This window comes from Stegodyphus dumicola, chromosome 2 (genome assembly GCF_044657685.1).
Source record: "Stegodyphus dumicola isolate Sdum_Otavi_A_Nest chromosome 2, ASM4465768v1".
In the NCBI taxonomy this organism is placed as follows: domain Eukaryota; kingdom Metazoa; phylum Arthropoda; class Arachnida; order Araneae; family Eresidae; genus Stegodyphus; species Stegodyphus dumicola.
In genome coordinates, this window is record NC_140769.1 from 288,216,544 (window position 1) to 288,230,287 (window position 13,744).

At 31.3% G+C, this 13,744-nt stretch overlaps 1 protein-coding gene across 2 annotated transcripts in view; it reads left to right on the plus strand.

The window, feature by feature from the left end:
• The window catches only part of LOC118205432 (uncharacterized protein KIAA0930 homolog), a 63,925-nt gene that overhangs the window by 35,488 nt on the left and 14,693 nt on the right, over positions 1–13,744 (plus strand). Inside the window, exons 8-9 of one of the 2 annotated variants that reach the window (XM_085812246.1) lie at positions 5,578–5,746; positions 13,263–13,478. In XM_085812246.1, coding sequence (XP_085668372.1) covers positions 5,578–5,746; positions 13,263–13,478 — 385 coding nt within the window. The remainder of the gene's footprint in view (positions 1–5,577; positions 5,747–13,262; positions 13,479–13,744) is intronic. The other variant, XM_085812247.1, reaches the window with a different exon arrangement.

The following is a 13,744-nucleotide window of genomic DNA, read 5'->3' on the forward strand; positions in this document are numbered from 1 at the left end:
AAATTAAAAAAATAAGTTTTTATTTAAAATGCAAAATAATTAATGAACTGAAAAGAGAAAAGTAGAAAAGAATGTAATAGTGTAATAATAACAGGAAATTATTATTATTATTATTATTATTACTTCCTTGTACGAAGTAAAAAGGAAGTATTGTAATCGCGAAAAGTTTCAGGCAGCATATTTCAACGAAAATATCCATTTTGACCGCTATCGAATGCAATTTAACGATGTTTTTGCGTGATATCTGTACGTAAGGACAGAATAAAATACTCTTTTCCTTCAAAAAAATGATTAAACTGCTTTAAAATTAATTCTGAAGAGAATTTTTCGTGGTGTCTGTATGAACGTATCTCGCATAACTCAAAAACAAGTAGCCTCAGAATGTTGAAATTTTGTATATAGGACTGCTATAACATGTAGATGTGCAGCTCATATTTTGGTTGCAATCGGCCGCACCAAACGTATATAAATATATTTATATATATATATACACTCTGTTACCCGGCTCAGTGGTCTGTTTCTTTACTCTTATATGTTTGTAAATTGTACATTTTTTGCTTTAAAAATGATTGTATTATGTTGTTTTTATCTTCTGGTTAAGGTTTTTATGCCTTTAGTAAATCTGTGTGCAATATTTTTAGAATTATCAACAATTTTAAAGTTGTTTAATTGCCGCTAAGCCTTTTTTTAATGGCGGTTATTGATGTTTACATTTGAAACAGGAGACTAGTGGATTTGTTGCCAATCTAAAGAAACGTAGCTTCACAACAACAAAGATAACACCTTCATTTATTATTTAAATCATGCTTAATCCTTTCTGGAATTTTTTCGAGGAAATAAGCGTTTAAGATTTATTTCGTAATTTTTAATATACAGTAAGACCCCGCTTAACGCGGGGGATACGTTCCATCAAAGTAGAGCGTAATGCGAAACAGCGCTAAACGAGGCTATCTTTACATGTAAATATTGGGGTTAGGGGAAGATGGCTAGGAAATTGGTTAGGTATTAAATTTAAAAAGTATGTTTTTTAATAAAAATAAAACCAAACATTTATTTCTTAAAGCCCAAATTAATACCACATTATTATTTCTTGCAAAAATAAAAACAAAATATAAATAACAAAACGAATATTCTTAAAAAAACAAATAAAATTCTCAGTCAGTCATATTTAGTTAGCCTTCCGTGTTTTCAGTGTTCTGCCTTTTTGTGACAAAAGCATCTAATGTTGTTTGCCTTTTTCTTTTGCGTTGTTCTCATAAAAGTTCTTCATTAACGGATAGAGCATCTCTAACACCACGCCTTACCTTTGAGCTCCTGTCAAAATTCGGATCATTTTCAATGAATTGATCCATTATTTCAGTTATGGTAGACAAACTCCTTTTTACAAACGCCATCGAAAGTTCTTTTTGCTCTTCTTCTGAATCACTGCTGTCAACATTTTTGTTTTCTTCTTGTTCAGTTAATTCCTTGAGCTCATCATTAGAAAGACTAGCTGCTGCTTCTTGAATTATTTCTTCGACATCTTCCACATTTACCCCTTCAAAATATCTCTGTACAATACCGCACCAAACAAGAAATACAAGTACACTCTTTCAGATATGTATTTGAAACCTATTGCTGCATAATATTTCGGGGAATCCCCGTATGCTGCGAGCGATTTCGTGGAATCCCCGGGTTGAAATAAAAGAGCGCTAAACCGAAACAGTGCTAAACGAAACAGCGTTAAGCGGGGTCTTACTGTAGATATTTTGAGTTTTTATGTATTTTTGCCTTCTTGCGGAGTGAGAACTGAATTAATTAAATGAGAAATACTCAATCGTCTGTGAAAAACTGTTTCTTTTTTGTTTTGTTTGCTTAATTTCTTTAATACATCATTCTAGCTTTATTATAGTTTTTGAATAGAACATGTGGCAACAATTAGATAATTCTATTCTTTAAGTGATATAAATTTTGTGCATTCTGAGTTATGATATGAACGAAATATATAAGTTAACTTAGTTTCCATGATATAATTATTATATAAGTTAACTGTTATATAATTATTAATACTGTTCAGTGAATCTAGCGCCAGAGTGTCGCTATGGTAAACAAATACTAGAGTGAATTTTAAAGAATGCATTTATTCTATTGTGGTTTATGTGCTGTCGGCGAAGTAGATTTAATTCAATCCAATAAGTTTAAATGAAATACAAGAAAAAAATGCGTTTAATTTAGTATTCCGATTTAATATTCCAATACAAGGAAGTCATGTGGTGTACACATCAGATTTTTTTTTTTTTTTTACAAAATTCATGTAAAATTTTAGATAATTATGCATTAATGCAACTACCTTGGGCCGATTTGATAGTCTTTTACTCGTAAAAAGGTGCAAGTTGTTGGTAATAACTTATTAGGTGCAAGTTGTTGATTTTCACAACTTTTTTAAAAATCATCCTCAAATTATCAGCATTTATTGTAAATAGGCACACATTATCAACATATAAAAAAAGTTAAAATTTTTACAATACTTATTTTAGTTATTGAATAAAGTTATATGATGCATTAAAAAAGTAGTTACATTTTTTGGGAAATCCTTCTGTAACTCTTCAGAGCTGTTTTTTCCCTCGGGCACAACAATTCATTTTTACTTAAAGAACAACGTGGAATTGCACTAACTCAGCATTGTTCACTAGCTATCTACCTAGCTCATCTCAATCATTGTTCTTTTAGCAATTTTGTGACAAAATACTCACTCTTTTTACTGCACTTTCTTCCATTCCACAATTCTTGGAGTCCATTCTAATTCTTTGACTGAGCTGCCAGACAGAATTCTGTTCAAGGCTGATGCTGTGATGGAAATTCTGAAATTTTCAATATCCAGGGAAAGAGGAATTAGCGAATTTTATAATCTCGCCTATTTACAAATTTCTTCTTCGAGGGAGGGAAAAGTTTTGATTCTTATCAGTTTGTTTCGTTTGAGTACAAATACTGTGCAAGTTCTATTCTCTGAATAGAGTTTTGCATTCTCTAGGTTCTTTTGCAAAATGTAAGATATTCTTTGTAAAGATTACTGAATCTCTGTGTTGCAGCCATACAGATCTTGGAGAAAATGTGTTTTCACTGTTCATTGAATCACACAGGTAATGGAATTCTCTTCCTTTTTTATGTTTTACAGAGGAGCAAAACTCACATATTTTTTGACCAAACTCTGCATGCAAAAGTTATTCGCATCTGTAAACATAAATCTTCTGCACTGAAGACAAGGTTATTTGAAAAATATTGTATAGATGCATCCAAATCGATATCTGTTAGAAATAGAGGCTATCCAAATCTGTACCATGTGAAAAAATCAAAACTCTATAATTTCTGTTCATATAAAAAATTTGGGGTACTATTCGGTTTCGAGGGCCGTAAAAAATCGCCAAACTTTTGTTGATGCCAATGCTGCCAAAAGTAATTGCGGCAACCCTAACGCAAGAAAGGAAGTATAATAGTAAATAACTATCTAATATTGATGTTTTAATTTAGATGAAAGTTTAAGTTGATATAATATTTCGCTACCGAGTTATCGCTAAAGCATAATGTCATCTCGTTGGTTGTTCAAACATAATTTTCTATAATGAATGATGCCTTTTCTTTGAAAACATTCTCGGTAAAGTGCAGAATCGCCCACTTATTTGTTTGCCGCTTTTTACAAGGGAAAAAACAATTGGATTTTTGTCAATTTTCTTTTACTTTTTAAGTGACAATAGGTTGATGTGTACATAGATAAAGTCGGGTGTGCGCAGTGCCATTTTTGTGTAATTCTGGGATTTTTTTTGAAAATAAGTCGATGTGCACATGGATACCGAGTATTTGCAATTCTTAAAAACGCGTCAATCAGTGGGTGATTCTGCACTTTACCCATAATTCTATCGCAGACTTTTCATCATGGGCAATTCCCAAATTATTAAATCCATGGGTTATCAAAAAAGGAATTAAAAATTAAACTAGTATTTCAATGGCGTGTTAAGAAATATAGAACTATATAAACTTATGCAATCTGAAATCAGCGCGTACGCTAGATTTGGCACGCTGTTAAATGGGCGTGTTTGCTAGATTTGGCGCTTTCACGCATACATTTTCGCTGGAATTTTTTTACGGCCCTCAAAACCGAATAGTACCAAATTTTGATATGAGGAAAAAGTTGAGAAAAGGGAAGCATAAGGATGTTGAAAAAGCTTTGCTGAAATGGTTTACCATTTATAAGGTATTTCTTCCTTCCTATCGTGTCTTCATGGTGTAGTGGTTTTGCATGCTAGGCCAGTATTCCAGAGATCCGTGGTTCGATTCCCGGCCAAGGCGACTGCTAATTTTTTATCTTGCATGCTTCCAAATAACCTAATGTCTCTACACATTTAAAGAAGCCATGATTTGTCAATAACTGGACAAATGCTTCTAATGAGCAATGAGTAATCTTCTAGCAAATGAGTTTACTAAACATTGAAATGAAATCTTAGTATGATTTTTTTTTAATTACATATTTTTGGTTCTTTTTATAGATATGACAATGTTAAATGGTTTTCTTCTTTATTTTTCATTCAATCTTAACACACTTTTATAAGCTAATCCATATTTCTTATTGGATTAGATGTAGCAAACCAAACTTCTGGTACCACAAAGTTTGTTGTAGTGGGATTTGATTGTATCAGTATAAAATGACATTATCTATAGAAAATACTAAAAAAGGAAAATAAAAATATGTGGAATAACATTAGTGATAGCAGATGATGTCATAACTTGTGAAAGTTGTTCACAACAGTGAATCATTTATATGCAATGTGGAATGTATAAACATTGTTAAATCATCTATTAAAAATAAATTGTTAAGGGAAGGTAAGTGGTAAGGGAGATATAGACTTTGTTATGTATATTTCTCCTTTAAATTAGAAGTTGACTATTTTCAACTAGAGAGTTGAGGTATTTTGAATTCAATATGGTGAAACTGATGGTGCTACGATTATGCATGGTGGCGTATTATGTAACATTTCTTTTCAAATTTAAAACCTAATTAGTATCAGGTATTCACTGCTACCTTAATATGTGACTTAGTTATTCTTTAGTTATTCTATCTTAAAAGCAGTCTAAAATATGCATCACTGCCAGTCAATTTCTGGATCCATTGTATGCTGCACAATGTTTTTTAGCAAATATTTAGGAAGCTTAGAGTATTAAACGGAAATTATTTCAAGTATCTTGTGGTATTAACTTCAAGTAAACTATTTATAAAGATGACCCTGAGATGATTAAAAGTATGATAATATTCATAAATTCAACGATTTGGTCAATAATAATAAATTTTGTCAATTTAGCAGCAGGCCATCAGTAAGCCATTGCTAATATACTTGATAATTTTACAAAAAGAAGTGGCAGTTGAGCTGCAGCGTCATTACTTTGCACAATGATCATATGAATTGTGTCATCTTAATAAGTCTTGAAAAATATACCAACAGATGTATAATGTGTAAAAGTTTTCCTTTCTGTTTCATGCATATATTATTTCTTAATAGATAATTAAATTGAAATGAATTATTTAAATTTGTATATATATTTCCTCAGGATGATAATCCATATCTTCAAAGGCGTATGTCTGATCCGAGCTCAAATTTAAATACTTATGTGAGAAGTTGGAAGAGCCATCAAGACATAAAAAAGTCTCAGTCCGAAACAGAAGTAGATTATTATTCAAATGGGATTAATGAAATTGAAGCTGGTGATATAAGAGATGGTAAGAAGTTATTGAATTATATCCCATCTACTCTTCCTATATGAATCTGCACCATTAAAAATCCACCTTCTTCCAAACAAAGCATGCAGAATTAATGCGAATTTATTATTTACCTTTTAAATGAATTTCTATAAAAATCGTTCTTTCATGACTTTTTCCTGGTTATTTTTCCCGCCTTCCTACCATGTCTTCATGTAGTGGTTCTTGCACGCTGGGCCGGTATTTCAGAGGTCCGTGGTTCGATTCCTGGTGAAGGCGACTGCTCATTTTTTATCTTGCCTGCTTCCAAATAACCTAACGTCTCTACACATTTAAAGAAGCCATGATCTGTCAATAACCGGACAAATACTTCTAATGAGCAATGAGTAATCTTCTAGCAGATGAGTTTACTAAGCATTTTGGGGGGGGGAACAATAAATTTAATAACTGCATGTATTAATAATTGAAATCAAATCTTAGTATGACTTTTTTTTAATTACATTTATTTGGTTCTTTTTATAGATATGACAGTGTTAAATGGTTTTCTTCTTTATTTGCCATCCAATCTTAACACACTTTTATAAGCTAATTTTAACACACATTCATAAGCTAATTTGCAATTTTTTTTAAACTTTATCTTTTAGCTTTATCTAAAACAAAATTAAAAAAAGATATCTTGTATGTGTTTATCAGATCTGCAATAGGTCCAACATCATCTTTCATAATTAAAATGTTTCTTTCTTTTCCGAAGCCTTTTATTTCAAAATTCTGTAGATATTTCCAAATCTTCTGCAAGAGTTTTTGCTTCAACTAAAACTTGTTTGAATCCAGTATTTCAGTAGTCGCTTAAAGTTTTAAAAGTTTTTCAAATGAAGAAAGTGCAATGGATACATCTACAGATTTACTTTGAAGTTCCTTGCTTACATAATTGATTTGGAACAGTAAATGGTATCGAGAAACCAGTGAAACTAAAATTTTATTCACTTTCATTGCATTTCCAAGAGATTCTGCCTTCCTTTTAATTTGTGGATCTTCGAAAATTTCTGATATTTCAAAAAGAGCATTACAAAATTCACCTATTTGGTATCTCACTGCTTTTACGCTTTGAAACCGACATTCCCACCTGGTACAAAGAGACACCTCACAAAGAGACTTAACAGTAAGTTCTTTTACATATTTAAGAAGTACTAACTCAGGGATGTGCAAACTATGGCCTGCCGGAAGGTTTTATCCAGCTTGTGGATAGAATTTTAATTTGCTGGTCCAAGGCATTATATTATATACCATCTCCTTTTCTATATTGTTTAAATATTATTTTTTTCTTCCTTTTTTTTCAAAGTGCTGATGATCTTTTTACTTTCTCTATTTTTTGTTTTAAAAACATAAAAAACATAATTGTCGGAAATAGCAAGCACAAACAGCTTTCATTTGGTAAAGTGTTAAAAGTGGAAGTTCCTTGTTAGTTATAGCTGTAAATTGCTGCCAACAATCGTTATCTCTTTCTCTAGCAGATATATGGGAATCCGCTATAGGTGAATTAGACCTCTTAGAAAAAACTTAATCTTAACTTATTTATTTTAACTTGAAGCTTAATAACAAAACTTAATCTGTGTGCTGGGCAACTAGCTAAGAACGACTTGTTTCATTTCCCGAAGTTAAATTCAACACCCTGAGTAAATGAAGAGAAGCTTAAGAATTATGAAAATGGCTTGAAAAAACTGCATTTTGAGTTCAAACGAAGATTTCAAGATTTCAGTGCCATTCAAACAAAATTGAATAATTTTACCGTGCCTTTTCAATGTAAATTGTGAAGCAGTGAGGTCAGATTTGCAGCTTGAATTAATTGGGTTGCAATCTAACAATCATCTCAAGTAGTTTTTTCTAAATATGCCAAAGTTAGAGTTTTATAAATCATTACCGAAAGTAAGTTTCCCAAATTTAATATTTCATGCCCAGAAAATCAGTGCTATGTTTGCTTCATCTTATGTATGTGAACAAGTGTCTTCAACTATAAATCTTAGAAAGAATTATTTCAGAAGTAGACTGACGGGTGAGCATTTAGCGTCGTTCCTTAGAATCAATACATCTCACTTCGAAACTCAATCTAAGGAACTTTTAAAAATGAAATCACAATTTCATTCATCTCATTAATACAGTTAACTTGTAATACTTGTATCTTGTTTTTAGAATTTTAGAAAAATTTATCTTGGCCCGCCAAACGTTTTGTGTTCAATTTTTGGCCCGCGACCGGAAACGTTTGCCCATTCCTGTACTAACTATATATTTGAAGAGGCCAAAATCGAAACATATACATGTTGCAGAATACCAAAGAAGGTTACAACTTCTGGGCAAATTTTTGCAACATCTCCCAATACTAGATTATAATTGTGACAAGTGCAAGGAATAAAAAATTCCTTTGGATTTTCTTTTAAGAGTCTGGCTTGAACATCGAAGACTTCACCCTTCATATTCAAACCATTGTCATATTCTTGCCCTCTTATCTTGTTGATATCAAGCCCTAAACTTTGAATTTCTTTCTCTAACACGAACAATAAATTTTCTCCTCTGCTACTCTCTACATGTGTAAATTTGATAAATTATACATAGCGATATTCGAGCCTGGTAATGTTCCATATGAAACATATCTGATGCTAAGAGACATTTGTTCTTGATGACTGACATCTATAGTACAATAACCAGAATCACAGCAAAATATTTTCCGTATTTTATTCTATCAATAATTTTATTTTTTAATTTGTTGCCTATTATGTTTATTTCATGTTGCATTGTTTTTCTTAAATAACTGGTGTATTTGTTTTGCGGCGATTCTTTGTATATGATTCTGCATTTTGCAAGTAATTCAAGTATTCATAGAAAATTTCCATTTCGTGCATCGCCTAGGTTTTCGATGGATCATCTAAATATGATATTTCATTCAGCTAAAAAACGAACTACAGAAAATAATCTTTAAAATATCTTATACAAACAAACTTTTTCTTGGTTCAGCAACTTCTGTTGAACAGTATATAGTTTGCTCAGCAGAAAGTCTTTTTTGAAGCTTTGTACATTTTAACATAGTTACCAAATGATTTTTTGATTTTTCATGTGTGGCTATTCTATTATATGTATATATTTGGCCAGTTATTAAATCCTACAGTGGCTAGTGCAATTGAGGCGCCCATACGGAATAGCCGACAATAAAAACAAAATATTCTGTCTTCTGATTCAGAGTATATTATCCAAGGACGGCTCCTTATTTCACCATTCATAAGCTTTCTTTTCAGATGCACTTTTGAAAAGTGTGTTCCATCCTCTTGGCGCAGAAACTCATTTTAGATAATTTTTATACGATCTTTTTTAACTAAATAATCTCTTAATTGTTGAATAATAATCTCGAGTCAGGCAGCTGGATTATTAGTTCAGTTTTTCCATTTTCATTCCAATATATGCTTCTTCTGGTTCTGTTCTGTGTAATTCAGTTTCTTGTTTATTGTTTTACCTGTTCTTCATCCTTTATCATCAGTTTCTTCTTAATTTTTTCTTTCACATTTGTCGTCTTGTTCAACTTTGTAATTTTTACTTCTTCACCTTTATTTATTTTTAAAAAATTTTCCAAAGCACATCTGAGTTTTTCACTTTCAATTTTACTTTTTGCACCTAATTTCCTTTTTAGACTATCACTTTTATATTTTCTTCTCATTTCAGTGGATTTGACATCTAATGAAAAAATTAAATGCATTTTTAATCACAAAATATACTTATATTTTAAATATAATTTCTTGTTAATAAATATTATGTAATACAATTAGTACTTACCTTTTTTAACCCTTTCAAGACAGACATCCCTAAGAACGTCTCTTACAGCTGGGCACGCATCCACGCATCACTAGAGATTGCATTCAGAAGACGTGTGATGCGTATATGCATTTTAAGCTGGAACGTTTTTCTGAAGGCCACTAGATGGCATTCTATGTCCATTACTTTTGAAACGAACACATTTTTAGGTTCCTGACCTTGAGTTTGATATATTCTGCCTGACTTTGGTATTTTACTCATCAACTGTTGCAAGGGGGGAGGGAAAGCATAAACAGAAGTGAGGTCTTTAAATTGGGGGGTACTACATAAACATTCACATGTCTGATTTATATCGAATTCCCTTTTATATTATATTTTTTCCTGTACTATGTACAGTCTTTTAGGGTTAATATGTGGAGTTCTGTTGCGTTTTGCATTGCCTTCAGATATATTTCCGTTTTTTCTCTTTCATTTCGGAAAGCCTGACCTCCAGTCTATTATGGCGGGAAGGCGCTATTTATCTGAGGAAGAATACCCTCGTATGGTTAATGAACTAATGCAGATGAGAGTGATGATTCATTTTCTAAAGAATTAGAAAGTGATACTTCTCCATGCTTCGAGATTTATCACACTCAGTCTTCATTTTAAATTTTGTTACTTCTTAATGTAGATAGTCTTTATTGTGTTGTTTTATTAAATTAAAACTTTATTGATGGATTTTATCAATTAAAACTTTGGAATGATTTGAATAGCACTTCCGAAAATTATTTTACAAGATAAGCAATTTTTTAAGTATATTTTCATGTAAAATAAAGACAAAATTTGATTAAGTGCTAAGCTAATTTTAAAATATATAAGAGCTCAAGTAATAATCTAAAATGATACTAAAAATTATGATGCTAAAAGTGAAACTTTGTTTTTCTAATTTTTTTTAAAAATAAAATTAGGCTTAGTGATGCAAAACCGCCATCCTGTACGGTGACTGCCTTCGATTCCCTTTCATCCCGCAAGAGCGTCTTAAACAAAAGTGTGCCATTGCAAAAGGGTTAACAATAACAATTATTAATTGTAGTTGCAAAATACTACACTAATAATTAAAACAATTAGAAGAATAGAGAACTGCAAATGCAATAAACAATGGACATTTGGTAGTAGCTCCATCTACTTAATAGCAAGCGCAGCACAAAAATGATTAATGCCAAAAAATGCATGTGAGTGCGCAGAGCATGGGGCATATAAAATAGAATAATTGAGAGAGAAGATAGTACTATCTGATTAATTAAACGTTAGTCAAAAACAACACTTATGGGTATCCATTTTCTATATTATAATGTATATGTTACGGTGAAACACCGAAATTTGGAGAATGTTGACTTTCACTGGTGAATGTCAACATTCACATAGTCGCTTGGTGTATATCTGAAATATTTTCCAAATACTCTTATTTCTGACTTACATCGGTCAATGTCGACATTCACCATGCACTAATGGTGAATGTTGAACATATTTTCTTCTCCGTAAATCAGTCTCGAAAAAACGCACTTGAGACTTAAAATAAGAACTTCAGAACATAAGAACTTACTGAGTACTTGAATGTACTACATAGTACTTTCAAAATGAGAAAGGAAAATGATAGAAGTATAAAACTTATTAAATTATGTGATTCAAATGTTATTTATTGCAACAACTTAAACTATTATGAAACTTTTAATTGCACAAGAGGCCCTTGCTTTTACAGTTGCATTTATTTGTGGAACACTTCCTTTTGCAATGACAGTGTGTACATATACTCCTCTTTTTTTGACCTACACCAGTGCATATCTGTGATTGTCGACATACACCGGTGAGGGTCCGAATGTACAAGAATGTAATGCAATATTCGATCTTTCGCCGACGTATTTGGTGAATGTTGACACTCTCCGGTGAAAGTCGACATTCTCCAATTTCGGTCTTTCACAGTAACATATATATATTATAATAAACACAATAATAAGTCTCGTCCATCAATGCAAACTTAAAATAAATATATTTTTAATTATTTAAATAATTTACTTTTTTTTTTTTTTTTTTTTGTCAAAAGCAATTTGCTGTAAATTTCAAAAAATAATTTTTTGATAATTTTTTGTTGATTTTGGTGCAGTCAGTCAATCGACTTCCATCGTTCATGCTGATGGGCTTACCGGGCAGACTAATTTCAAAAACTGGATGTTACTAATTTTAAAAGCACTCATTATTCATAGAAGGAAGTTTGCTTATTTGATTTCTTACTTCAGCCAAATTTTTTTTGGCATATTAAAATATTTATTCATTGAAGTTTAGCTGCTTGATATCGTATTTTGACAAATTACTTCCTTTTCTAAAACAGTTTCAATTTCAAGTGAATCAATCATTTTAATATTTCTTAAATTACAACCTACTTGTTTTATCCTAAAGATAGCATTTAGAGCTGCATTTAAAAAGGGAGCAGCCAAAATTTCATCACATTCATGTTCTAACAGAATTTCCATCCCATGTTTAAAAGCAGAAGCATTTCAAGAATTTTTTTTCTCAATTATCTTGAAAAGCATTTGCCTTAAAGTTTGCATCAATGCTGATACCTAACGCACAATATCATCATTATCCTTTATTTAACTTCATTTAGGATCATGTACATTAGGATTTTTGAATGTCTGTAATTTAATAACTTGGCCTGTTTTGTTGAAGTAAATCCACTTTTCACCACAAGTGATGATCTGGTGCAGAGGTTTGCCCCTGCATTGATATCCCAGCAGATTAGTGGAGCCCCAACCAGGTCTGTCCTTATCTGTTTGATTTATGCTGCACCCAGCGATTGAACTCGTTTGCCAAATTTATGCAATGCATAGTGTGACTATGGACGTCACACTAACTTCTAACTCCTTATGAAGCTTTCGAGTGGTTGCATACTGATCTTCCACAAGTTCTTGCAAGTGGGCCTCATCAACATCAGTAGGCTGCCAAAGCACTCTGCTTCGTGAATGTCAAAGTCCTTGTTTTTGAACTTTCAGTACCAAACCTTCACAGTGTCATACGATGCAGCATTAGTACCTAAAGTTGTACACATGATCTGGCGACATTCTGTCATTGACTTTTTGCAACAGAATTGGAAGTAAATTATGGTTCTAATCTGGTAACATGATAGTTCCACTTCAGACACCTTGTACTTGATGATATTATTTTTACAAATTTCGCAACACAGGTGTTATAAAGCTAGTCTCTTTCTTTCAAATGCAAAAAATCATTTAACAAAATATGATTAAACACGTCAATGCAAACTGTTTGTGGATATGATATTGGCAGTGGTGGGAAACTTTCATTGAAACCCAATAATTATATTCTCAGAATATGCCAGTATATGAGATTAGGATATTTATTGAAAAATTTTAATCTTTTATAATTAATTTTAATCAATTAAACAAGAAGAGAATTTTTAATCTTATTTGGAATTTATTGTTTTTGTTAAGCTTCTTTTGTATTTTTTAAAATTTAAGTAAAATGTTTATTCTGTTTGTTTATATATTTTTGTCACACACATGCAAGTATCCATTTTTTTAAATATTTTAATGCTCTTTTTTAGATTAATTTTGCATGTATAGAATTATTTAGTTCTCAGCTTCCACTTTTCTTAATATTTTTTTGTAGTATATTTATTTATCTAATTTAATATTCATGATTTCTTTTATGTTTGCATGCTCTTTTTTTAATTTTATTTTATTTAACATAGTACAACCACTATTAAACTCTCATAAGAAGCGAAGCCATGCTACTGAAAAAAGTAGAAATGAAAACAAAATAAGTGTTGGCACTGTAAAACTGCAGAATGAGTGCAAAAAACAAAATAAGGTCTGCAGCACAATACATCAAAAAGAAATTAAAGGCACAAATAAGAACAAAAGTGCATGTCATAAAGATAAGCAAACAATGGATGGCTGTATGAATGGTAAGAAAATTAGTGTTTAATAATTATTTAAAAACTTTTAATTACATAATAGTATATAAATTCCTATTGAAATTTCATCATTGCATTTAGTATCTTTAAAAATGTTACCTGTATTCTTATTTTGAAACAAATTAATCCTCTCTAAGATGCCTGCCCATGGTTTCAGACAATTTTGGTTTTCTTTGAATATGCTTGTCTTAGAGAAGAAGATTGTCGGTTCTGATGATTATGAATGGGCATGTTGGATTTACTCTATTTAAAACTCT